The 26,242-nt window shown below is 36.7% G+C and overlaps 1 protein-coding gene across 1 annotated transcript; it reads left to right on the top strand.

Annotated features, from left to right (window-relative positions):
* The first annotated feature begins 10,465 nt into the window (after positions 1 to 10,465).
* LOC150079738 (uncharacterized) lies at positions 10,466 to 12,972 on the top strand. Its single transcript, XM_090382420.1, has one exon. The coding sequence runs from the start codon at positions 10,594 to 10,596 to the stop codon at positions 11,917 to 11,919; it is 1,326 nt and encodes a 441-aa protein (XP_090238546.1). The 5' UTR covers positions 10,466 to 10,593; the 3' UTR covers positions 11,920 to 12,972.
* The last annotated feature ends 13,270 nt before the right edge of the window (positions 12,973 to 26,242 follow it).

Genomic DNA, 26,242 nt, shown 5'->3' with positions numbered 1-26,242 from the left:
GTACGACTGTGTTGTGGTAATATTTGAATTGTATTGTTTTAGTAAGTTTACAAATCCTTTTATGGCTCCTGTCATCACGGGATGACAGGAGCAATAAAACGACTTTCACAAAAGATACCACACTTTTGTAAATACAGTAATTGTTGATTACTTCGGAAATATCTTGCTATAGTTGGTTGTTCTTTCATTGAGTTCGTCACAACTACATAATAATAATTGTGTCGTTTTCGATGGACCTGACAAATGCTATTAATTGGCTTTACCGCTAATATCCGTATAATTATCTATTTGCAATGCAAAAAGCCGCCCAAAATTATTAATATTTCGAACAAATTGTCCTACGATATCATTGGACATTTCTTTTATACGCCTGCTAATTGTGCTGTTCGAAAGTGGTACTGTCATTTTTTTTTTTTTTTTTTCAGCTTCCTCTCCCAAAATACTTTTCACGATTACTCGACATGCTGGTAAAATCAGACTTTGTGCAATCGGGTGAGATTTTCTCTTTTGTTTTTTGCCACCAGTTCGGCTACTAAATAGCTCGCTTCTTGCGCTTTATTAGATATTTTAGCCATATTATAAAATTCTGTACCTTGTTTTCTAGTAGAGGCCAGCAGTCTTTTAAAATACTCCATAGTTTTGGACGATAAATTCTCGTGTTTCACAGAAAAATGACGCTGCAATTTGCTTGGCATCATTGATTCATTCGACAATTTTAAAACACATGCCACACAGGTTGAGGACAATCTTGGGTACCAGCATATGAAAATCCCATCCCCAAATAATCATCATATTTACGATATGTTTTCTTCTTTTTTTGATGTTGATGGGTTTTTTTTTTTTTTTTTGTCATTTTCTCCAAGCTCGTTAACAATTTGCCTCTTCTGATTTCCATTCACTAAAAATTTATCCATCGCTAATAATTTCTAAAAAAAAAAATCAAAAGTTACTTCTGGAATGTACTATTACAGCTAATTTAAAATACCTGTTCTGTACGGATTAACTGAATATGACGTTTTAGAGATATAAAAGCACAAAAAGTATTTTAAAAACACAAAGGAAATTTTTCATTATGTTGCTTGCAAGTTGCACTTATACAACTGCAGAATGCCTGGGAGAGACCTTCAAGTGATAAGAATGGCCGAATACAGGTACTGTACTCTTATGGTGGTTGTGGATATGCTCTTCTTCAGGTGAAGAGATCCTACGCATGTTGGGTCAGGGATTTGTGGCTGCCTCAATCTCTAGTAGATGATGTTCTTCGTTTTGTGGCACGAAGCGCAATCTAGTTATTAGAAGACATCAAAGACTTCATAAAGTTGGCAGTGGTGCATGAGATGTTCCCACGATTCTGGTTGTCGACAGTGGCATAAGGGTGTGATGCTCAGTCCGAGGGTGGAGAGTTTTACTCTGATTGCTCCATGCCTCATAAGCAGGTATGAAGTTAGAAAGCAGGGAGAGAACCAGTTTGGAGTTTTGGGGAGAACCCTGTGGATATCCAGGTTGAAAAGCCAGTTGACGGCTCCTTTGGTTGAGTTCGCCCAGCGGGTCTGCCAGGTCCATTGAAGATAGGTTAGGAGTCGTTTCTTCTCCACATTGTGGTCGTTCGCTGGATTTGTGGTGAAGTCTAGGCAGGTGGAAGTCCTGCCCTTGAAAAGTTGGAAAAGTTGCCCACAGTGGATAATTTCCAGGTCCAGGAGAAGGGCTCCAGCGCTTGAATACTAACAGTACAGCATGTTCTGGAGACCATCAGGACGATTGATCGCTCGATGGTTTCCAGCTTCCTTTTGTTGACAGCAGTCTGGGCTTGTGTTTGCTAGAACGAATCTTCCTAGACTATCCAACTGTGTAAATGCACCCCTGAGTCATCGTTCCTTATCTGCAACTCATCTTTGTTTATCGCCAGGTGTTATTATCCATTCTCGAGCTTTCAGTGAATCCAGCTGCCACGTTAAGAGCTGAGCGAGCATCATTATATTTCTTGTGGTGATTATTTTTCTCCAGGGTGTGACGTCTAGATTCGAGTATAATATAGATCTTGAGATTGTAAAAGGCTTAGCTGAAATTCTGTTTAGCCACCTCAAGAGCCAGTATTCAAGCCCAAGCCGTGATAGTGCCTTCAGGAGCTGAAGACCAGATTTGTGACGCGTATAGGGGAATTGGAATAAGGCATGTATTGATATATTGCTACATCAAACTAGAGTCTAATGCTGATGAGCTCCTACTTGGTTATCCAGAGCGCGGCATGTGTTTTTTTTTTTTTTTTTTTTGAATGTATGCTTGTGCGGAAAGAAGTTCAGCCCTTTGTCCAGTTTGAGTCAAAAGTCAAGATGTGACAACCTTTTGGACAAGGATGTCGTTTACATATATTTCTATTTTGTTTGCATTTATTTTATTGGTGAAGGTCATTTGCGCAGTCTTCTTTTCATTTAAGTGTAGCCCGATATATTCTAGATATTTGTGGAGTTCTTTTATTTTCTTGTTAGCCACTTGGTTGCATTAGTCAGCTAATTTCTCATCTTCCGAGGTAAAAAAAAAATTGTCATTTGCATATGTGATGAATTGTTTTCTGTTTAGAGCTAAGAAGGGCTCTAGTGTTATGGCAAAATATGTGGTCGACAAGACGCCACCTTATGGGACTTCTTTATCAAACTGATAATTTGCACTCATGTTTTTTTGTTACTCTAATTTTGTCTGCGCCGAAGGGTGTTCTTTAAAAATGGAGGGCATATCCCATAATGAGAAAGTAATCCCGTAGAATAATTGTGAGAGCTGGGATAGATATATTGTCATGTGTGGCTGCCACATCTAAAAAAAATGAAATCCACGTGCTCCTTGTTATTTAGCTAGCGTTTGCTGGATCCTCATTCCCATGAGGCTGGTGATAGTCGATCTCTGAGGAAGTACTGAGTACAGGCATTCTGGTCTGTGTTTAAAGCAATATATCTGTGTTTATTGATTTCCAGGATTGTTTCTTCAAAGAGATTTTTTTGTAAAGAGCATCCAGCAGCAATTGGTCTGAAGTCTTTTTCAGATTTAGGATTTTCTATTTTGGGGATAGATTTAAGTAGTAGCTTTTCCACAGCTTCGGGGGCAAACATCTTCCATCAATATTCTCTGGAATATGAGTAATAGTATATCGATGAGGTAACAGCTACAGATTTTTTTATTTGGGAGGCTGTTGTTTGCTCTTTTTAAGTTGGCTCTGCTAATACTGATTTCCTTCAATTCTTCATTGTTAGTCTCGATCTGGTTAGTGTTGATAGTTTCCTTAATCTTCTTAATTACATCTTGCATTCTGTTAATGTTTTCTTCGCTGTTAATTTGATTTTCCTTGAGGTGTTCCGAAGGTGGCTTCAGTCCATTCATTAAAGGACTGAATTACTCTGTCATTTTTTGTATGAAGCTTTTTTTTTGTTGACAATTCTTTTGCTATTTTTTAGTTTTGCTTTTACCGTATCAAGGTGTGCCCGCTTCTTAACCTTCATGAAACATGCTCTTTCTTGTTTGTACCGGACATGATCCTCTGGGTGCCCAGTTTTTTTCCAATGGATAAAAGGATGGTTAAGTGCGGGAAGACAGAGGGTGGTAATCAATGGGTGCTGCTCTTCTTGGACTAATGTTATTAGTGGAGTCCCACAGGGTTCGGTGTTAGGTCCACTGTTGTTTTGTATATTTATCAATGATATTGATGAAGGTATATCAGGCTTAATGTCGAAGTTTGCAGATGATACAAAGGTTGGCAGGGTTGTTAATGACAGTAATGGCAGTGTGCTACTGCAACAGGATCTAGATAATTTGGGCAGATGGGCTAAGAAGTGGCAACTGAAGTTTAACCTTGACAAATGCAAAGTACTGCATATGGGTAGAAGTAACCCCAGAGAAACGTACCAACTGTGTGGTACTACACTTAAGGTGGTAGAAAATGAAAAAGACCTGGGAGTAATTGTGCAGGCAGATATGAAGTTTTCTGAGCAATGCAGACAGGCTGCCAGGGCAGGTCATGGGGTTTTGTCAATGATATATAGGAATTTTGCTAGCAGGGAAAAGGAGGTGATTATCCCTCTGTATAAGGCAATGGTCAGGCCACGCCTTGAGTACTGCGTACAGGTCTGGAGACATCATTTTAGGAAGGATGTAGATTTACTTGAGCGTGTACAGAGAAGGGCAACAAGATTGGTGAGGGGAATGAAGGGATCCTCTTATCAAGAGAGGCTTAAATTCTGCAAATTGCAGTGGCTGGAGACTAGGCACCTGCGCGGTGATCTCATTGAGGAGTATAAGGCCTTGAATTGGTTCAGCATGCTGAATTCTGATGGGATCCTTCCACTTGTTCAGATTACGAACCTGAGGGGGCATAAATTCAAATTACGAAAGGACAGATGTATAATAGATGTGCGGAAATTTGCCTTTAGCGAGCGGGCGGTTAATTGCTGAACAAACTTCCATCTGTCGTTGTGGAAGTTGATAGGTTGAATAAATTTAAGGAGGAACTGGAAAGGCATTTGGAGGGAATGGTGTGATTTTTTTTTTTTTTTTTTTTTTTTTTGGCTGATGCTGCATAAGCTCATACATTTGCTTTCTTGCATCACATGCCACTACTACTACTACTATTTCCTATACAAGTTTTGTTTATTTTTGAAAATTACTTTTGATGTTGGGCTAAACCTGATTTTCCCTATCTGACACTTTTATTTCCTTAGATGCTCCTTCTTGAGCTCTGTGCAAGAGTGATTGCGAGAATGCTGATAAGGCAACATCGGTTCTCAAAAAGTTTCATTTCTTACTTTTCTATAGGCTTTGCCAGTTATATTCAAGCAGGTGTTTTAGAATGATGTCATTTTTAATATATTTTGTTGAGAAGATTATATTTGTCTCACTTTTCAAATGCGGACCTGTTTATTGGATGTCTCGGTTTCTTCATAAAGTGGCTTCAAATGTGAGTGGTTGATGATCTGATGCAAATTTCATGTTGTTATCGTTAAACTTATATCAGGAATGTTGTAATAAATCAAGTCCAAGCACTGAGATCCTCTTGTTGCTGATGTTTTCAGTTGGTTCATATTTAAAGCTTGCGTTGTGTCATTCAACACAATTTTTGCTTCCCTGTGTTTTGGTAGTGACATATTTAGGTTCCCCATATATCGGTATTCGTGCTCAGGTTTGAGATAAGCCACGTAAGGATCTCTAGAGCGCTCTGTTTTCTTTAGCGTGCTCCGGTGGTAAGTATATTTTGCCTAGTTGAAATTTCCTCGTTTCCATACCGAATGTGGCAATGAAAGCCTCTAAATTTTTAGATTGCGCCCTTGTTCATTGACTACCATGGATCCATTCTTGAACAGAATCATTACACCAACTCCCCTTTATTTTCCCTTCCGTTTGTGATGTAATTATAACCGAAGGAGTGGGCGTAGAGGTTCCTGTTATTTTGGAGCCAAGTTTCTACTAAGCATATACAGTCCTTCTCCAAATTAAGGAAAAGCTTTGTAGAGTGTGCAGCTTATTCTATATGCTTCTTAGAATTTGAAGGAATATAATAATCTGGTTAGATTCATTTGTCAGTTAAGTTGGTTGTTGATTTGCTATTGGGCTATTCGGAAGTTCGCTGCATTGTTTCTGCTTGTGGGCTTACCAACCCTTTCTCTGTATTGCTTCATTATCATTCCAACTGGCCAGATGTTTCTTTTCAAGCGAACCGCTTCCCTGTTTACTGGGCAGGAGATTATGAAAACGCGTATGCCGGATGTCTTGTGCAGATTTGCTTAACCTTTACATTTATCCCTATTTCTTTGTCCCACATTTCTTTAATAAGGCTTGGACATATAAATATTTTTCCTCTGGTTTCTACAGAGGTTATGCTGAATCTATCCGTTAGACTCTTACAGTGTCCTGATGTACGTTTCGGCGCGGTCTCAGTTCTGTTCGCGGTCTCAGTCAATCATTAAAAAAGGGGAAGCAATGTCTTATCATTGCTTCCCCTTTTTTAATGATTATAGTCAATGTTATTGTTATCTAAAGTGATTCGTTGTTGTGTGGAAAGGCATCCATGGAGCAGATTCCGTTATCGCGTTTTGCTGCTGTGATTTCAGGGGGAGGGCTGCAATCTGCGCGAACGTCGGTTGCCTATTATGACCAACATCTATTTCTGTCATTGATGTGTTCTTCGGGTTGTAATGAGGATTGGGAGAAAGAGGACAAGCTTTGGCGCGGTCTGTTCTTGTCCCAGGCCTAGACATGGAGTCTTTCTGAGTGTAGATGTCGGATCCTGACACTCTTAGTCACTCTGGTGTCTTGCCGCCCTCGTTTTGGCAGTATTATTCCTATCATTTCTTACTTTTCTATCCATATCACTCTGCAATTTAGTTATCCATGAATGCTGCTCTCTCCACATCGTTATTTTCTTCCGTATTGCATTGTGTTTGTCACTTCTTCTGTCTCTTAATTGTAGTTGGGCCAGTATTGTATTTAATTTTTTTATATAATAATTTCGGATTCCTAATGATTTTAATATTTTGCTCTCTTAATTTATTGTTCTCCTGTTGGATCTCACAAAGGGCCCTATAAATCGGAGAGAGAAGTTCTGTTAATTGGTATTCATGTTTGTTCATATCAGAATCCGAGGTGTAGCGTTGATTTTTTCCAATTCCCTTGTATTCCGAATTTTGCATCGATCTGTACTATTAGGTCTGAATTTTTGGTCAATACGTCCTCTTTCACTTTTATGTCAGTACTCCTTGCAGTGAATGTTTTATCGTTCTGCCTGTGATAATCTTATTTCAAGAGAGACAGTAAAGAGTGATTACATAACTGTCTCCCCATTTACCCATTATTTCTCTGTGAATCTTTATTTGAAAATCACTGAACACCCGCCGAATTCCAGAAAGCGTAGGTCCGCAAGCTATTGGTCCTAAACCTATTTACCAATTGGTTTTGGTTGCACGACCGCAACTTATTGATCATGTTTCACACTGTGGAAAGTAATCATGGATAAAGGAGAATATACCCAATAATAGATCATGATATTTCGACTGGACAGTGTATAAGATTGGCGTTGTTTACTCATTTGGTTGGAATCTCTATTATGAAATTTAGATCTTGTGTTGACCTTTTCTTTCATCTCTTTTACATTTAATGATTATTCCGTTTGGTTTGTGAGTAGAAAGCCCTTAATTTTTTACGTATTCAGCAAATAAGAGATTCTTGATTTTTCTATATTTTAATATCATGACATAGAAACTTAGCTCCACCAGAATTGCCATGTCAGGTCAAAAAATATTTTTGCTAATTAAATCAATTCAAGCTTCATCCAGGAAAACGAAGCTCCGCCTGAACTCCTTAGTAAGGTGTCTTCTGTACATTAATAAGTTTTAACAAATCCATGTAAATAGAACAGCAGGTGAATGGTGGAATATACTATTCTAGATAATGTAACAGATTAAGTGCTGATGTCAAGTATTTCCGTTTATGTAATGACAGTTAAAAATAATTTATCGTTGTACATGCATGAATTCAGACCATGTTTAGATAACCAAATACAGTATTAACAAAAATTAGTTTTAATATACAAAACCAAATATATTATATTATATATGAAAAAAAGAAATATAGAAAATTTTCACTCATTGGCCAAAATATTAGAAATCTTTTGCAATTGGTATAAGTAGATAATTAAACGCAAGTTATGAGAATGTAAGTTGCCTCTTGGCATTAACAAGAGTTCCTTGTAACATATAAATACTCTGCGCTTTCCTGGGGCCGCATAGTCGTTCCTATCATGCGCAAGTCAGATGATGTTTCCGATTTTCAGAAAGCTGTTTTTCTTGGATGGTGTTTAGCAGGGGTCACACTTCAGGGAAACGTAAGAAATCACTGGGGTGTCGGAAGCAATCATCTCAAAACAGTAAAATGAGTGGAAGACAAAAGCAGAAAATAACTCTAAAAGGAATACATGAGACCGAAATACGGTAATCTTAAGAAAGAGACCACATGAATTTTAAGCCAGTTGTGTGGCTTAAAATTAAACCAGAATAGAAGGTCCAGGGCAGAAAATGTTAGAAAAATTCAAATATTCAAGGAAAATGGCCCATTTCCAATTGAACTATGCGGAGGGAATTGAAACAATCTGCGATTTGGTTGACGTGAGCTTATACGAAAGTGATTTCTTTCTTTTGAAATTCGAACAATTTGCTTGCCGCCTACACGAAAAGAGGACTGAGGATCTGTAGATAAAGAACATGCTGTAGATAAAGAACATGCATTAATTTACCCTTATTTAAACCAGTGGTCGTGTGAAAGTATGGCACGAATCAGTGTCGTAACTATAAAAAGTGTGCCCAGAATGCAACGTTTACTGTGGAACCCCCTGAAAATATTGAAAATATTGAGTAATAATATACTCAATAATTATGACCCCCTATAAGTGTGCCACTATTTAACTTTGTCCCCTGCACTCACAAGTCTTTAAATATTGTCCTAGAAGCAGCAGCTATGCTAATACCATTTCACCTATATTCACTGCAGTTTCGCTTGTGCTGTGCAGCTAGCTAACAATAACATGTTCACAATTTCATGTTAAAAAAATTATTGTTCGTCGACATAAAATTTTATCATACATAAACATAACTGGAAAACTTGGATTTGTACTCATTGTTTTCTGTATCGGGCAGGAGGGCAGTGGGCCCCGCTTCGAACGTGGGCCCCAATGCATCGCATTGGCTGAATTGCCATAGTTACGCGACTGGCACGAATACCATGAAGTCAAGCACCCAACTTAATGATTTCCACCATTCAATCGGATGGAGGTGCTGTTATGATATCGAATAACAAGAGATAGCTTCTATTGCTGAAAACTGGGTCCAGTCATATAATTAGCAAGCCATGTAACCTCATAACTTTTAAAGAGATTCCAAATATTTCCATGGTCTGTTCTGACCATATCATACTTTACATCTGACTCAAACTGAAAATGTCAGGGATATGTTGGTTAGAGTAATTCGGCCTCACAGTTCCCTGCAAATCACAATACAACAAACATCTTTATGAAAGTTTGGTCAAAGTCAGGAAGGCTAGTCTCCATAAAAGATTTAGTGAAATCCATGCCACGAAGTTCACAACCTCCTATTTGGGAAAAAGGTGGGTCTTCCTAGATATTGAATAAAGGTTTCAAAGTCTTTGGCTGGTGAGTGTATATAGCTTTATTGAAAATGGCATTTATTTTATTTTTTATTTTTTAGGAAACGTGGCATATTAATAGAAACATCCCACTCGAAACCTGTTAATAGAAAGAACAAGATCACTAGAAAATGAATTGAAGACACACTTTTGAAGAAGAAAGTATTTAGAACAGAGTGAAGATTTCTAATAATCGAAAACCTCCATATAATTCTAAAGGAAAGATTCAAAACTGAGCATCTGGTTTGAATATTCTAATAAGATTTCTGTAGACCGTACACCTGCAGGACCTGACAAATGAACATAAATGGTACAATGTAAGTAACACCAATCAAGAATATTACGCAAAAGTTACGACACCTTATGTGTCAAACTACCATATAGTTATAATCAAATCACATCATAAAGAATGTTGGTGACAAAAGATATTTATACATATTTTCTTCCACAGAAGAAACCCTTTTGAACAATTATGAAGATATTCAACTTGAATCATGAAGTAAGCTGAAGGAATATGTCTAAAAACACATACGTCTAGTCAATCAATTAAAAAAAAATTATGATGCTTGCTGTTAGGATTAATTTGAATTTAATCTAAACACAGTTTTGAGTCCAAATCATAAAAAAAATATTAGTATACAGTTTTTCAGAAGTAAAATTTCCGCAGATATGTTCATAACAGAGTGAAAATTTTAACCAGTGCGAGTATTTCTTCTGAGATGATCTCACACAAAGTAGTAAAGGGAGAATTCTCATTGGCAAAGAGTTTTAACCAAACCACTAAAAAACAAAATATTCAACGTCTTCCTAAGAATAAGCTTTGTAGTTCTGTGATATTCGATATAGCTATCTATCACTAAGGTCATTCACCAATTAGCAATATTGACAAATGCATGTGCTGTAAAACTTGAGGTAAGACGCTCAAAGGAAGAAGAGCTCTTAAAACCCATTTCTCGCTTCTGAGGAGGACAGATATTTTGTTTGTAAAACTTCTTGGAAGAAGTTATCACAGAGAATACATCTTGAAACATACCTCAGAGAGCATAATAAAGATTAACCTTTCAGCTGTTAAATCTATGTTAAAGAATTCTCAGAAATCGGAAGTCTTAAGTCATCTCAAAGTTCACTTTGCCGAAAACCTTCCAGCTGCCTATGAGTTTCTTATAAAAGATATATTTCATAACATTTCTGGTATGAGTTTCGTATGAAAGATATATTTCATAAAAATAATTTATAAACGGAGATTTATGAACATATTTATAATTCATAAATATTTCATAAACGGAGAGAACTCCAAATCCATTTCGGCATTCATACTGGATAAAAACCCTTCAGCTGTCCAACCTGTGAGAAAAAATTCCCACAGAGGGGTACCTCACAAGACACCTCCAAGTTCATAGTGGAGAAAAACATTTTTGTCCAATGTGTGATAAGAATTTCTCAGAGAGAATAACCCATACAGCACACCCCCAAATTCATAGTGGAGGAAAACCTTTCAGCTGTCCAACCTGTGAGCAAATGTTCTTACGGAAAGACGACCTCCAAATGCATCTGAGAGTTCATACCAAAGAAAAACCCTTCAACTGTCCAATCTGTGGGAAGAAGTTCTCAGAGAGTGGAACTCTCAAAGCACACCTCCGAATTCATACTGGAGAAAAACCCTTCATCTGTCCAACCTGTGAGAAGAAGTTCTCACAGAGGGGAAACCTTGCAACACACCTCAGAATTCATAGCGGAGAAAAACCTTTCAGCTGTCCAACCTGCGAGAAAAAGTTCTTACGGAAAGACGACCTCCAAATCCATCTCAGAGTTCATACCAAAGAAAAACCTTTCAGCTGTCCAACCTGTGATAAGAAGTTTTCACAGAGAGGATATCTTGCAACACACCTCAGAATTCATAGTGGAGAAAAACCTTTCAGCTGTTCAACCTGTGAGAAAACGTTCTTACGGAAAGACGACCTCCGTTTGCATTTCAGAGTTCATACCAAAGAAAAACCTTTCAGCTGTCCAACCTGTGAGAAGAAATTCTCACTGAGAGGAGTCCTCTCAAGACACCTCAGAATTCATAGGGGAGAAAAACCTTACAGCTGTTCAACCTGTGAGAACAAGTTCTCAGAGAGTGGAACCCTTAAAACACACCTCCGAATTCATACTGGTGAAAAACCTTTCAGCTGTTCAACCTGTGATAAGAAGTTCTCACAGAGAGGATATCTTGCAACACACCTCAGAATTCATAGTGGAGAAAAACCTTTCAGCTGCCCAACCTGTGAGAAAAAGTTCTTACGGAAAGACGACCTCCAAATCCATCTCAGAGCTCATACCAAAGAAAAACCTTTCAGCTGTCCAACATGTGGGAAGAAGTTCTCACAAAGGGGAAACCTTACAAAACACCTCAGAATTCATAGTGAAGAAAAACCTTTGACCTGTCTACCCTGTGAGAAGAACTTCTCATTGAAAGACGAACCTCAAATCCATCTCACAATTAATACCAAAGAAAAACCTTTCACCTGTCCAACCTGTGAGAAGAAGTTTTCACGGAAAGGCGAACTACAAGTTCATCTCCGAGTTCATACTAAAGAAAAACCTTTCAACTGTCCAACCTGTGAGAAAAAATTCTCACAAAGAGCACACCTTAAAACCCATCTCAGAATTCATAGTGGAGAAAAACCTTTCAGCTGTTCAACCTGTGAGAAAAAGTTCTCACAGAAACACCAACTTCAAATCCATCTCAGAGTTCATACCAAATAAAAACCCTCTAGCTGACCAACCTGTGAAAAAAAGTTCACAGGTTAGTGACAGAGCGGAGACTTTACACCATACCTCAGAATTCATAGTGGAGAAAGCCTTTCACCTGTCCAACCTGTGAGAAGTTCTGACATAGAGTAAACCTTAAACTCATCTCACAGTTCGTATTGGAGAAAAACCTTTAAGCCGTCCAACCTCTGAGGAAGAAGTTGTCATTTAGTACAAACCTGAAATACCGTCTGTGGTTAATTCTGGAGAAAACCTTTTAGTTGTACAATCTGCGTGAAAAAGTTCTCAAATAAAGGACACCTCAAGGATCATGTGATACTACATACTAGAGAAAGACCATTCAGATGTTTAACATGTAGGACGTTTTCGCAAAAAGAAAGTTTCATGAGACATTTCAAGGTTCATACTGAGGTAAAACCTTTCAGCTGTCCAATCTACGAGAAGTTTTCAGAAAGAGGAGAGTTCAAAAACTACTTGAGTTCACACTGAAGAAACTTCTGTTGACCTACTTATTAGAGGACGTTTTATGGAAGAACGCGTCTCAAAATGTATTTATGGCTTCATTCAAAACCTTTTCAGTTCTCCAATCTGTAAGGATCAGTTCCCTCGGAAAATTCAGCAATCACATGAAAGAGTACACACAAAATTACCTTTCAACTATCAAACCTGTTAAGACGTTTATATAAAGCATATCAAGGTCTTATTCTATATATCAAGAAGAAATCTTTGATTCATGAATGTTCTTATTAAACGAAAATCACAATTTCTGTGGAAATACTTTGATATCAGATCTTGACGTTCAGAAACCTGCGAAAAGTGCCTGAACTGACAACCCGTGTCTAGATTTGTAATGAGAAAAACTCTTTCACCTTTCCAATTTGTCATGAAACGTTTTCAAAAAATAGGCCTCTGATAAGAGATATTTGTTTTCATACTCGAGACAACCATTCATCACGACAGTCAGTGGATTGTGTGAGAAATATATCTAAAACCATCTCAGTTTGTATACAAGAGACACATCCTTCAGCTGGTTTTCATTGCTAAAGAAGCTCCTAGAAAAAAAAAAGATTCTCATAAAAAACAGCTCTGCATTATTAGTCCCAATGATAAATATTTTAGCTCTAGAAACTGGTAAGAAGTCCTCAGAAAAACGAACACTTCTAGATTTTCTACCAGTTCAAATTGTATGATTAAAATTCGTATACAGGTAACAGTTGTGTGACTATGAATTCTTTTAGAACAATGAAATGCATTAAATAAAAACAAAAATAAGCCATATCTATGAATTGAATTGTTTCGATTACTGCTTCCTTTAAATATGTTTAAATATGTATGAACTAAAATATCTCCATATTTCTGATGAATTTCTCTTAAAGTAACATCCGTTACCCATATATTTTAGCACTTTATTCATTTGGATAATTTATAATTAATTTTTATTTTTTAAATCAAATTAAGAAGCAGAATTCCGTGGTGGCCTCTGAATTTTCTAAGTAAATTCTCCCCGTCTCAACGGCCCATATGTATTGAAATAAAATCATATAGTGGAATTATAATACTCCCTATCACTGAAACGAATTGTTCAATAACTTATCGACAGGACACCAGTAGGAGGGGAGGCACTTTGAACAGAATTGCACAGCGGGTGGTCTGGCGACTTCCCCCCTCCCCCACCCCAAAACACTTTGAACAGAATTTGTCAGCGGGTGGTCCGTCGACCCAACCCCGCCACTAGGTGGCACTGTCATCGAAACACTTTGAACAGAATTTCAAAGCGTGTGGTCTTTCGACCCACCCCCGAAACACTTTGAACCGATTTTGGTTGCGACGGTCGCCGCTAGGTGGCACTGCCATAGACCAAGGGCAGTATTCCACCCTCTCCACCCCCCGCACACAGATGTTGAATCTTTGATTGTGATGACATCACCAATCACGTGAATCCTTCCCATGATAATGTTATTTTTAGGCAATAAATTAATTAGTGCTATTTTGAATTGTTTTTACTTTAAAGTATTCATGAACAAATCAATGGTATTTTTAAAGTATTCATGAACAAATCAATGGTATTTTTAAAGTATTCATGACCAATATTTTTAACCAATGGTATTTTTTAAAGTATTCATGAACAAATCAATGGCATTATTTGAACATAATTAAAGTATTCATGAAGAAATCAATGGTATTATTTGAACGTCGATGGTATTTTTTAAAGTATCATGAACAAATCAATGGTATTTTGTGATTTGAAAGTGATTTTCAATATAATTTTTAATGAAGACAGATTTTAACGGATGACCTTTTTTGTTTGGAATACTGAACTACAGTTGCTTTCGAATAGATTTGAATAAATTTGTACATGAACATCCTTGTGAATATTGTTGTTTGCCGTATAACGAACAGTCAAACTCATTCATGGCAAGATTTCACTGGTTCTCTTTATTTCGAACACAGTTATAATTTGATTAGTGTTATTACTTGAATGCAATTAATGTGTTTTTTCATAATTATAAAGTTCGAAATTAATTTAAAATGGTTGAAGTTTAAGGGGAAATTTAAAAAGTTAAAATAAATTTACCACAGGTTGTGTGAAAATTACAAGGTAAACATCGTAACTCCCAAGCTGTATAACATTCTTACTATTCTGGTTAAAATTCTAAAATCTTCATTGCAGACACGGGTTAAACGAGCTTTTATCGGAATTCTAAAGAGACCGCACAGGTCTTTACTAATAATAAAATCTCAATTCAGATTGCATACTGTTATGAGAACAATCCATTTTTTTGTTTTCCCGTATGAAGTTTTCAATCATAGTTCCAGAAAGTGTTCAGCATTTACAGTATGGAAAAAATTTTGAGCTCCACAAAAATAGACCGGTGATGCTAAGTTTAAGTACTTAGCAATTAAATTTAACTTATTTACATAGTTTTCCGCTCATCTAGTTTTATTAGAGTTCACATTTTGTCTTTCCAGTGAGCGAAATTTTTACCCACACATAGCTGAACGAGAATGGTTTGAATTTGAAATTGTACGTTACCCAGAGCCACAATCCTTGACACGTTGTCTTCCTTTTGCTGCGAATATTTTATCAATTCAGGACGTTTCTTCTCCACTTTAATAACAACAACACAAGAATCTGAATGGAGGGTTGAAAATTCACAAAACCAACACGAGCAATCCATTTGAAGATACAGAAATTGTAATGATATCAACCCCACGGCTAAAAGGCAACTGAAATGCTATAATTATCACGTGGGAGTTTAACCAATCATAAACCAGCTTTGCACGATAACAAGCAAAAAATTAAGTGATATCCACAATATTTTTTCAAAAATGTTTCCAACATTTGTGCGAAACGTAATCTGTATACTGATATGTCCATAAGCCTGGAAAACGCAAAATAGGTAGAACTCTGAGAAAAAACCCCCAAAACAGCAGTGCCATAAACCTCCGTTTACGTCATAATCCTTTGGTTTAATTCCAGGAACACAATTCCCAATTAAACAACGTAGTTTTACATAATTGTAACATGTCTCTGTAGCCAATAGAAAATAATTGCATGTCTATATGAACGAAATAATATTTATTGTGATCCAGCGATTGTGTTTTTACCAAAACACTAAGACGTTAGTATGAACTTATTTTCTCTCTCTCTCAATAATAGTACTAAGACACAGATAAAATTCGCAAAAGAATAAAAACTTATTTCTCTATCAATAATAATGTTAAGGAACCACAAAGACACAGATAAAAGTTACAAAAGAATATTCTATTTTATTCTTAAAAAAACTAAAGAAAGATACAAAATACTTACAACTAAAGATTCCCTAATCTAAATAAATCAAGCTACTGTAACCACCATCTGTTGTTAAAACATCGTTACTCCGATCGTGCCAGATGATGGGCATGGTGGAAGCACCGGACGTGGAAAAACCGCTCTCGTCAACGGCATAGGGATTCCGAGGACCACCAACATTTACTTCTTCTTCTTCATACTCCCTGACAATAATTATGTCCGGTGAATGAACCTCACGATCAACGTATGCCGATCCTATTGACACTTCCGATGCCGACCGTGAGGAGTTGGATGCGGATATATCACCATCGTATGAAAGATGCAAACTTGCAGAGGTTGAAAATTTCATGGACACTTCCCATGAACAGAGGCTATCATCCAGCGATAGAGATGAAAATTGGTGTAATCGATACAGGACTGCCCCGTACTAATGGGAGTTGAGCTCCGTGTTTTTGGAAAATATGTCGAGGCATTCCAGTCAAAGACCTCATAACGGTTAGCAACGTCCGAAAGGTCTTCGCAGGAATCCAAGGGAGTTGAACTCCGTATTTTCGGAAAATATGTCGAGGCGTTCCAGTCAAAGGTCTCACAACAGTCGGCAACTTCCAAAAGGTCTACGTCGTTGCAGGAAACCCACGGGTCACAACACTCTGAACTTTTATCATAACAGACAACTGACCCTGAACACATGCACAAACTGTACCTACACAACATTGTAAGGATGGAAAAAACGTGAGAGTAGCATGAAGAAATAAACAAAAAACTAGCCCTTTTAAACTCAAGCAGGTTCAAATGTTAACCCAATACAACCAATCAGATTGGTAGGGAAAGCTGAAAAATACTGTTGCTAAAAACAACTTATTAGTTAACGTGCTACTTTTTACATAATTTGTTAACACACATTTTGTTGGATCTGTGAACTGCAAAGATTTAGAACATATTTTTCTGATATAATTTAAAACTTCATAAATGAACGTTCTGTTATGGTAATAGAAATGAGAAAATACAGATATATACACCTAAAAATTAACAGATTTTCTAATTTTCACAACCTATTTGTAGGTGTCAAATGTATATTTTAGCCGTTAGGGGATAGCACAGCTTGGAACTCCACAAAGTTTACGAAAGATAGCCTTTGTTTGTCCATAAGATCTTCACTGAAAATGGGGAAGTTTGAGAAAATCACATGTCACCTTTAGATATTTTGCGTGTCCAACCGGAAAAAATTTGTCCCGTTATATTATTTTCAATTGCTAGAATTTGTACGAAATCGAACTTTTTGTGGCAGTTTCTCTTTCGGGATAGAGAAATTGTCCTTAAACGATTTCGCCCACCTTTCAATCCAACCCTCAGGTTTTTTATGCATTCCAACTCAAAAAAATCACGCAAAACGACTGTAAAACGGTTCGCAACCGACTAGTCGGAATTATTGAAATCATGAAAAATAAATATCATAAAGCTACATTGACTGGTAGTTTAAAATCAACACTTGTTGACAAGCTGATGGAGGGGAAAAAATAACGTTCAATCTCAGCAACTGCGAATAGATCCAAAACAGTTAAAAGCTGAGATTTTTAATAAATTTTCAGTTATCCATCAACACTTTGTAATCTTTTCAAAACAAACGTGAAAAAATCAACTTAAAATTCTTAATTTTAAGCATTTTCCGTGTACTATAAGATAAATTTGAACTTGAACAGCTCATTCAAATCATAAAAAACATCCCCAAATAGCGTAAAACCCCAACAAATACAGCCAAACCTCGGAAAATCTAAGAAAAATTATGTAAAAAATCTTAACATGTTTTTCAACATTTATTTGCGATTGAGACCCACACAAGAGGATTACGGTGTCACAGCAGATTAAAGCCTCATGATTCAAAAATATATAACTCAAGGGGATTAATAATGATTATAACGTTCTTGGGTTTTTTTCTCAGAATTCCAATAAGCTTACACATTAACATGAAAAAACAACGGAAACTGTGTACATGTAATTAATGGACCCTTTAAAATTAGAGAAAATGATCAGAAAGAGAGAAAATAATCGGCTTTTCCCCATGTACCCAAAGGATGTGTTTGTGAGATTTTTACACATCATTAGTGATGTGTAAGCAAATTAAAATTTGCTTACACATCACAACATTTTTGTGCTGTCAAAACATGAAATTCATTCATCACAGTAAAAATCAGGGTGGAAACACACAAAACACTGTCAAGAGACAGAAATATAAGAAAATTATGTAAAAATATCTTAAAAATACAGCTTCAACATTTATTCAACCCTCAGACCCCAGCCACAACTTCACAGGTTCTTAGAAACCCCCCTCAAAACGATTATGGTGTTAAGACACGCCTAAGGTTAAAAAAATATTAACCGTTATCATTGAAATAATCACATTTTAGATCTTTTGTGTACTGTAAAATTAACAATGACAACAGAAACTATACTTTTATGAATCTATCGGCATAACAACTGATGAATTTTCATATGCACACACTCATACAAAAGATGAGCAAAGGTAATTTGAGACAAAAATCTTGATTTAACACAAAAACAACATAATAGATGATGGGCAAAACACCATACATGTGTTCATACAATTCTAAACTACCATATTTAAAGTGCATGTTACAATAAGAAAAACAAGCAGTGTGTTACAATAGGAAAACTCACCACAATGTTCCAGAAACATAAGTAATTTTGAATCTCAAAGCCAACAAGAGTTCTGAAACCATGGTAATAGCAGTAATAATCACCGCTGTTACAATCATATCCTTATTGATGTACCGTGTTTATTATATAATTCGTCATTTACCAATGTAACGCCTTACTTTATATTTGAAAAAGGAAAAATTCGAAGCAAACACATGAAAATTTAAGATAATTTTAACTGGAAGCGTATACATTTCAAGCGTCACACTTTAAATTTCATTATTTCGACCGAAAATAGCCGATGCCTGCAGAAATAGTACCCACCGAAGGCAATTAGGCTAAGACTGCATGCTATTTTCACATTCACATTGAACCAAAATAAACCTGAAAAATAAAATAACCGCTGCAGATCACCGACTATTTTACACACGATAAGACCGAACAACACCAACCTAAGTCAAAGATTTCACTAAATCAAATAATTTAGTGAAAATCTGATTTTCACTAAATTATTTGATTTAGTGAAATCTTTGACTTAGGTTGGTGTTGTTCGGTCTTATCGTGTGTAAAATAGTCGGTGATCTGCAGCGGTTATTTTATTTTTCAGGTTTATTTTGGTTCAATGTGAATGTGAAAATAGCATGCAGTCTTAGCCTAATTGCCTTCGGTGGGTACTATTTCTGCAGGCATCGGCTATTTTCGGTCGAAATAATGAAATTTAAAGTGTGACGCTTGAAATGTATACGCTTCCAGTTAAAATTATCTTAAATTTTCATGTGTTTGCTTCGAATTTTTCCTTTTTCAAATATAAAGTAAGGCGTTACATTGGTAAATGACGAATTATATAATAAACACGGTACATCAATAAGGATATGATTGTAACAGCGGTGATTATTACTGCTATTACCATGGTTTCAGAACTCTTGTTGGCTTTGAGATTCAAAATTACTTATGTTTCTGGAACATTGTGGTGAGTTTTCCTATTGTAACACACTGCTTGTTTTTCTTATTGTAACATGCACTTTAAATATGGTAGTTTAGAATTGTATGAACACATGTATGGTGTTTTGCCCATCATCTATTATGTTGTTTTTGTGTTAAATCAAGATTTTTGTCTCAAATTACCTTTGCTCATCTTTTGTATGAGTGTGTGCATATGAAAATTCATCAGTTGTTATGCCGATAGATTCATAAAAGTATAGTTTCTGTTGTCATTGTTAATTTTACAGTACACAAAAGATCTAAAATGTGATTATTTCAATGATAACGGTTAATATTTTTTTAACCTTAGGCGTGTCTTAACACCATAATCGTTTTGAGGGGGGTTTCTAAGAACCTGTGAAGTTGTGGCTGGGGTCTGAGGGTTGAATAAATGTTGAAGCTGTATTTTTAAGATATTTTTACATAATTTTCTTATATTTCTGTCTCTTGACAGTGTTTTGTGTGTTTCCACCCTGATTTTTACTGTGATGAATGAATTTCATGTTTTGACAGCACAAAAATGTTGTGATGTGTAAGCAAATTTTAATTTGCTTACACATCACTAATGATGTGTAAAAATCTCACAAACACATCCTTTGGGTACATGGGGAAAAGCCGATTATTTTCTCTCTTTCTGATCATTTTCTCTAATTTTAAAGGGTCCATTAATTACATGTACACAGTTTCCGTTGTTTTTTCATGTTAATGTGTAAGCTTATTGGAATTCTGAGAAAAAAACCCAAGAACGTTATAATCATTATTAATCCCCTTGAGTTATATATTTTTGAATCATGAGGCTTTAATCTGCTGTGACACCGTAATCCTCTTGTGTGGGTCTCAATCGCAAATAAATGTTGAAAAACATGTTAAGATTTTTTACATAATTTTTCTTAGATTTTCCGAGGTTTGGCTGTATTTGTTGGGGTTTTACGCTATTTGGGGATGTTTTTTATGATTTGAATGAGCTGTTCAAGTTCAAATTTATCTTATAGTACACGGAAAATGCTTAAAATTAAGAATTTTAAGTTGATTTTTTCACGTTTGTTTTGAAAAGATTACAAAGTGTTGATGGATAACTGAAAATTTATTAAAAATCTCAGCTTTTAACTGTTTTGGATCTATTCGCAGTTGCTGAGATTGAACGTTATTTTTTCCCCTCCATCAGCTTGTCAACAAGTGTTGATTTTAAACTACCAGTCAATGTAGCTTTATGATATTTATTTTTCATGATTTCAATAATTCCGACTAGTCGGTTGCGAACCGTTTTACAGTCGTTTTGCGTGATTTTTTTGAGTTGGAATGCATAAAAAACCTGAGGGTTGGATTGAAAGGTGGGCGAAATCGTTTAAGGACAATTTCTCTATCCCGAAAGAGAAACTGCCACAAAAAGTTCGATTTCGTACAAATTCTAGCAATTGAAAATAATATAACGGGACAAATTTTTTCCGGTTGGACACGCAAAATATCTAAAGGTGACATGTGATTTTCTCAAACTTCCCCATTTTCAGTGAAGATCTTATGGACAAACAAAGGCTATCTTTCGTAAACTTTGTGGAGTTCCAAGCTGTGCTATCCCCTAACGGCTAAAATATACATTTGACACCTACAAATAGGTTGTGAAAATTAGAAAATCTGTTAATTTTTAGGTGTATATATCTGTATTTTCTCATTTCTATTACCATAACAGAACGTTCATTTATGAAGTTTTAAATTATATCAGAAAAATATGTTCTAAATCTTTGCAGTTCACAGATCCAACAAAATGTGTGTTAACAAATTATGTAAAAAGTAGCACGTTAACTAATAAGTTGTTTTTAGCAACAGTATTTTTCAGCTTTCCCTACCAATCTGATTGGTTGTATTGGGTTAACATTTGAACCTGCTTGAGTTTAAAAGGGCTAGTTTTTTGTTTATTTCTTCATGCTACTCTCACGTTTTTTCCATCCTTACAATGTTGTGTAGGTACAGTTTGTGCATGTGTTCAGGGTCAGTTGTCTGTTATGATAAAAGTTCAGAGTGTTGTGACCCGTGGGTTTCCTGCAACGACGTAGACCTTTTGGAAGTTGCCGACTGTTGTGAGACCTTTGACTGGAACGCCTCGACATATTTTCCGAAAATACGGAGTTCAACTCCCTTGGATTCCTGCGAAGACCTTTCGGACGTTGCTAACCGTTATGAGGTCTTTGACTGGAATGCCTCGACATATTTTCCAAAAACACGGAGCTCAACTCCCATTAGTACGGGGCAGTCCTGTATCGATTACACCAATTTTCATCTCTATCGCTGGATGATAGCCTCTGTTCATGGGAAGTGTCCATGAAATTTTCAACCTCTGCAAGTTTGCATCTTTCATACGATGGTGATATATCCGCATCCAACTCCTCACGGTCGGCATCGGAAGTGTCAATAGGATCGGCATACGTTGATCGTGAGGTTCATTCACCGGACATAATTATTGTCAGGGAGTATGAAGAAGAAGAAGTAAATGTTGGTGGTCCTCGGAATCCCTATGCCGTTGACGAGAGCGGTTTTTCCACGTCCGGTGCTTCCACCATGCCCATCATCTGGCACGATCGGAGTAACGATGTTTTAACAACAGATGGTGGTTACAGTAGCTTGATTTATTTAGATTAGGGAATCTTTAGTTGTAAGTATTTTGTATCTTTCTTTAGTTTTTTTAAGAATAAAATAGAATATTCTTTTGTAACTTTTATCTGTGTCTTTGTGGTTCCTTAACATTATTATTGATAGAGAAATAAGTTTTTATTCTTTTGCGAATTTTATCTGTGTCTTAGTACTATTATTGAGAGAGAGAGAAAATAAGTTCATACTAACGTCTTAGTGTTTTGGTAAAAACACAATCGCTGGATCACAATAAATATTATTTCGTTCATATAGACATGCAATTATTTTCTATTGGCTACAGAGACATGTTACAATTATGTAAAACTACGTTGTTTAATTGGGAATTGTGTTCCTGGAATTAAACCAAAGGATTATGACGTAAACGGAGGTTTATGGCACTGCTGTTTTGGGGGTTTTTTCTCAGAGTTCTACCTATTTTGCGTTTTCCAGGCTTATGGACATATCAGTATACAGATTACGTTTCGCACAAATGTTGGAAACATTTTTGAAAAAATATTGTGGATATCACTTAATTTTTTGCTTGTTATCGTGCAAAGCTGGTTTATGATTGGTTAAACTCCCACGTGATAATTATAGCATTTCAGTTGCCTTTTAGCCGTGGGGTTGATATCATTACAATTTCTGTATCTTCAAATGGATTGCTCGTGTTGGTTTTGTGAATTTTCAACCCTCCATTCAGATTCTTGTGTTGTTGTTATTAAAGTGGAGAAGAAACGTCCTGAATTGATAAAATATTCGCAGCAAAAGGAAGACAACGTGTCAAGGATTGTGGCTCTGGGTAACGTACAATTTCAAATTCAAACCATTCTCGTTCAGCTATGTGTGGGTAAAAATTTTGCTCACTGGAAAGACAAAATGTGAACTCTAATAAAACTAGATGAGCGGAAAACTATGTAAATAAGTTAAATTTAATTGCTAAGTACTTAAACTTAGCATCACCGGTCTATTTTTGTGGAGCTCAAAATTTTTTCCATACTGTAAATGCTGAACACTTTCTGGAACTATGATTGAAAACTTCATACGGGAAAACAAAAAAATGGATTGTTCTCATAACAGTATGCAATCTGAATTGAGATTTTATTATTAGTAAAGACCTGTGCGGTCTCTTTAGAATTCCGATAAAAGCTCGTTTAACCCGTGTCTGCAATGAAGATTTTAGAATTTTAACCAGAATAGTAAGAATGTTATACAGCTTGGGAGTTACGATGTTTACCTTGTAATTTTCACACAACCTGTGGTAAATTTATTTTAACTTTTTAAATTTCCCCTTAATTTATTTTAACTTTTTAAATTTCCCCTTAAACTTCAACCATTTTAAATTAATTTCGAACTTTATAATTATGAAAAAACACATTAATTGCATTCAAGTAATAACACTAATCAAATTATAACTGTGTTCGAAATAAAGAGAACCAGTGAAATCTTGCCATGAATGAGTTTGACTGTTCGTTATACGGCAAACAACAATATTCACAAGGATGTTCATGTACAAATTTATTCAAATCTATTCGAAAGCAACTGTAGTTCAGTATTCCAAACAAAAAAGGTCATCCGTTAAAATCTGTCTTCATTAAAAATTATATTGAAAATCACTTTCAAATCACAAAATACCATTGATTTGTTCATGATACTTTAAAAAATACCATCGACGTTCAAATAATACCATTGATTTCTTCATGAATACTTTAATTATGTTCAAATAATGCCATTGATTTGTTCATGAATACTTTAAAAAATACCATTGGTTAAAAATATTGGTCATGAATACTTTAAAAATACCATTGATTTGTTCATGAATACTTTAAAAATACCATTGATTTGTTCATGAATACTTTAAAGTAAAAACAATTCAAAATAGCACTAATTAATTTATTGCCTAAAAATAACATTATCATGGGAAGGATTCACGTGATTGGTGATGTCATCACAATCAAAGATTCAACATCTGTGTGCGGGGGGTGGAGAGGGTGGAATACTGCCCTTGGTCTATGGCAGTGCCACCTAGCGGCGACCGTCGCAACCAAAATCGGTTCAAAGTGTTCCGGGGGTGGGTCGAAAGACCACACGCTTTGAAATTCTGTTCAAAGTGTTTCGATGACAGTGCCACCTAGTGGCGGGGTTGGGTCGACGGACCACCCGCTGACAAATTCTGTTCAAAGTGTTTTGGGGTGGGGGAGGGGGGAAGTCGCCAGACCACCCGTTGTGCAATTCTGTTCAAAGTGTTTTGGGGTGGGGGAGGGAGGGGGAAGTCGCCAGACCACCCGCTGTGCAATTCTGTTCAAAGTGCCTCCCCTCCTACTGACACCATATGCGTCCTCTCTCTACTGCATAAAAACATTCACTGTCTACCACTATCCTAATTTCAAGACGGCTTTCTTCTTCTGCCATTTTTAATTCGTCAGTAATCTGTATTATCTGCTCCACCCCAAATGTAGATGCTATTTTTGGATTACGACAACTCTGCATTAGGCAACATTAAATGTTTTTACTGATCTGATCTTCTCATGAACCTAAGTCATTCTGAATGTGTTCTACTTGTCGTTCGTCATACTTGAGTGGAAAAAAGGATTGCAGGGCCAGTCACATCACCTAGGCACCTGCGAGGTGATGTGACTGGCCCTACCTTGAGTATACTGCATATAGTTCTGGAGGCCTCGTTTTAGGAAGGATGTAGAGTTGCTAGACCGAGTACAGAGAAGGGGCAACAAGACTGGTGAGGGGAACAAAGGGGATGCTCTTACGAAGAAAGGCTTAAGTACTGCAAATTGCAGTGTCTGGAGCCTAGTCATCTTCGAGGTGATCTAACAGATGTATAAGGCCTTGAATGGTTTCAGCAAGCTTAATGCTGATGCGATTCTTCCTCTTTCTCAGATTGCACACCTGTGGGGGCATAAATTCAGGAAAGACAGTTGTCGAATAGATGTGCTGAATTTGCCTTTTTACCCTTTGTTCCAGCAAACTTCCATGGAAGTTTATAGTTAAAATAAATTCAAGGAGGAACTGGACAAACTTTTATAGGGAATGAATCTGGGAAATGTTTTTTTTTTTTTTTTGCGATGCTACTGAAGTTTCCCTTCTTGCATTACCTGCCTCTACTCCTACAATATATTTTTTAAATTATTTTTTTTCTATACTGACGCGGAGTCCTCTTGTAATGTGAGGCACTAAGCTGTAGCTTGTCTAGATTATGTTAATCCGTAAATCCGGCCCTATTGAGCCTTTTATATACTATGGACAAAAAATAAAAAATGTTTTGAAAATGTCGTCAACAGGTAATTAACGGTGCGTTATGCATATATAAGTTGTCACATGATAAAATTAATAATTACTATCAGATATCGAATATGCTTTCCTGCAACTCTCACGCATGTGCGGCATGGAGTATAGTTACGGATTTTAGGCGCCAAAATTTTTTAAAGTTTTTATGTTATTTAGAGCACAATCCGGTGTTCTCATTCGTGTTACAGCAAGGCCTAAGTGTTTATACAGGGTGTCTCAAAAATATTGGTACAAACGTTTAGGGGATGCAGGTAACATCTAAAGGAATGTGAATCGCATACGAACCCATAACCGGAAACATCACCGTAAGTCGGTAGACGGCGCTGTTCATCAGTTCGCGTGAGGGAAAATTTCTGGTTTACTCATTCAAGCAGTAGTCGCGCCGCACGAAGAGCATGCATCGATATACGAACTGTGAGCTGGCAGACATGCACCTAGTGTATGGATTAGCAGAGGGAAATGGACGAACCGCTCAACGAATTTATGGAGAACGCTTCCCAGACAGACATGTCCCGGACCACCGTTTGTTTGCGCATGTGCATCAAAATTTGTGCGATTATGGGTCATTTATAGGTAACAGGAGTAGTGCGGGCAGACCACGTTCGACACGAACTCCCGCCATGGAAGAAAGTGTGTTGAATGCCGTCCAGAATAATCCTACTACGAGCACACGTGCCGTTGCCTCTGCCTTAGGCGTGTCTCATTGCAGGGTACAGCGTGTCTCGTTGCAGTGTACAGCGTGTCTGGCACGACGATTCCTTACACCCCTTTCATCTCCAAAGGGTTCAGTTACTGCTTCCCCAAGATCATCCTGCACGTGTGGCTTTTGCTCAACGGTTTCTCCAAGAAAGGATTCAAGACTTGAATTTTCCAGCCTATGTTTTGTTCACGGATGAGGTTTATTTCACTCGGGAAGGCTTATTCAATTGGCACAATGCTCATGTGTGGGCTGACGACAAACCA

Source organism: Mastigoproctus giganteus, chromosome 10 (genome assembly GCF_048544385.1).
Source record: "Mastigoproctus giganteus isolate SK-2022 chromosome 10, ASM4854438v1, whole genome shotgun sequence".
Classification (NCBI taxonomy): Eukaryota; Metazoa; Arthropoda; class Arachnida; order Uropygi; family Thelyphonidae; genus Mastigoproctus; species Mastigoproctus giganteus.
This window is presented reverse-complemented; position numbering and strand designations above follow the sequence as displayed.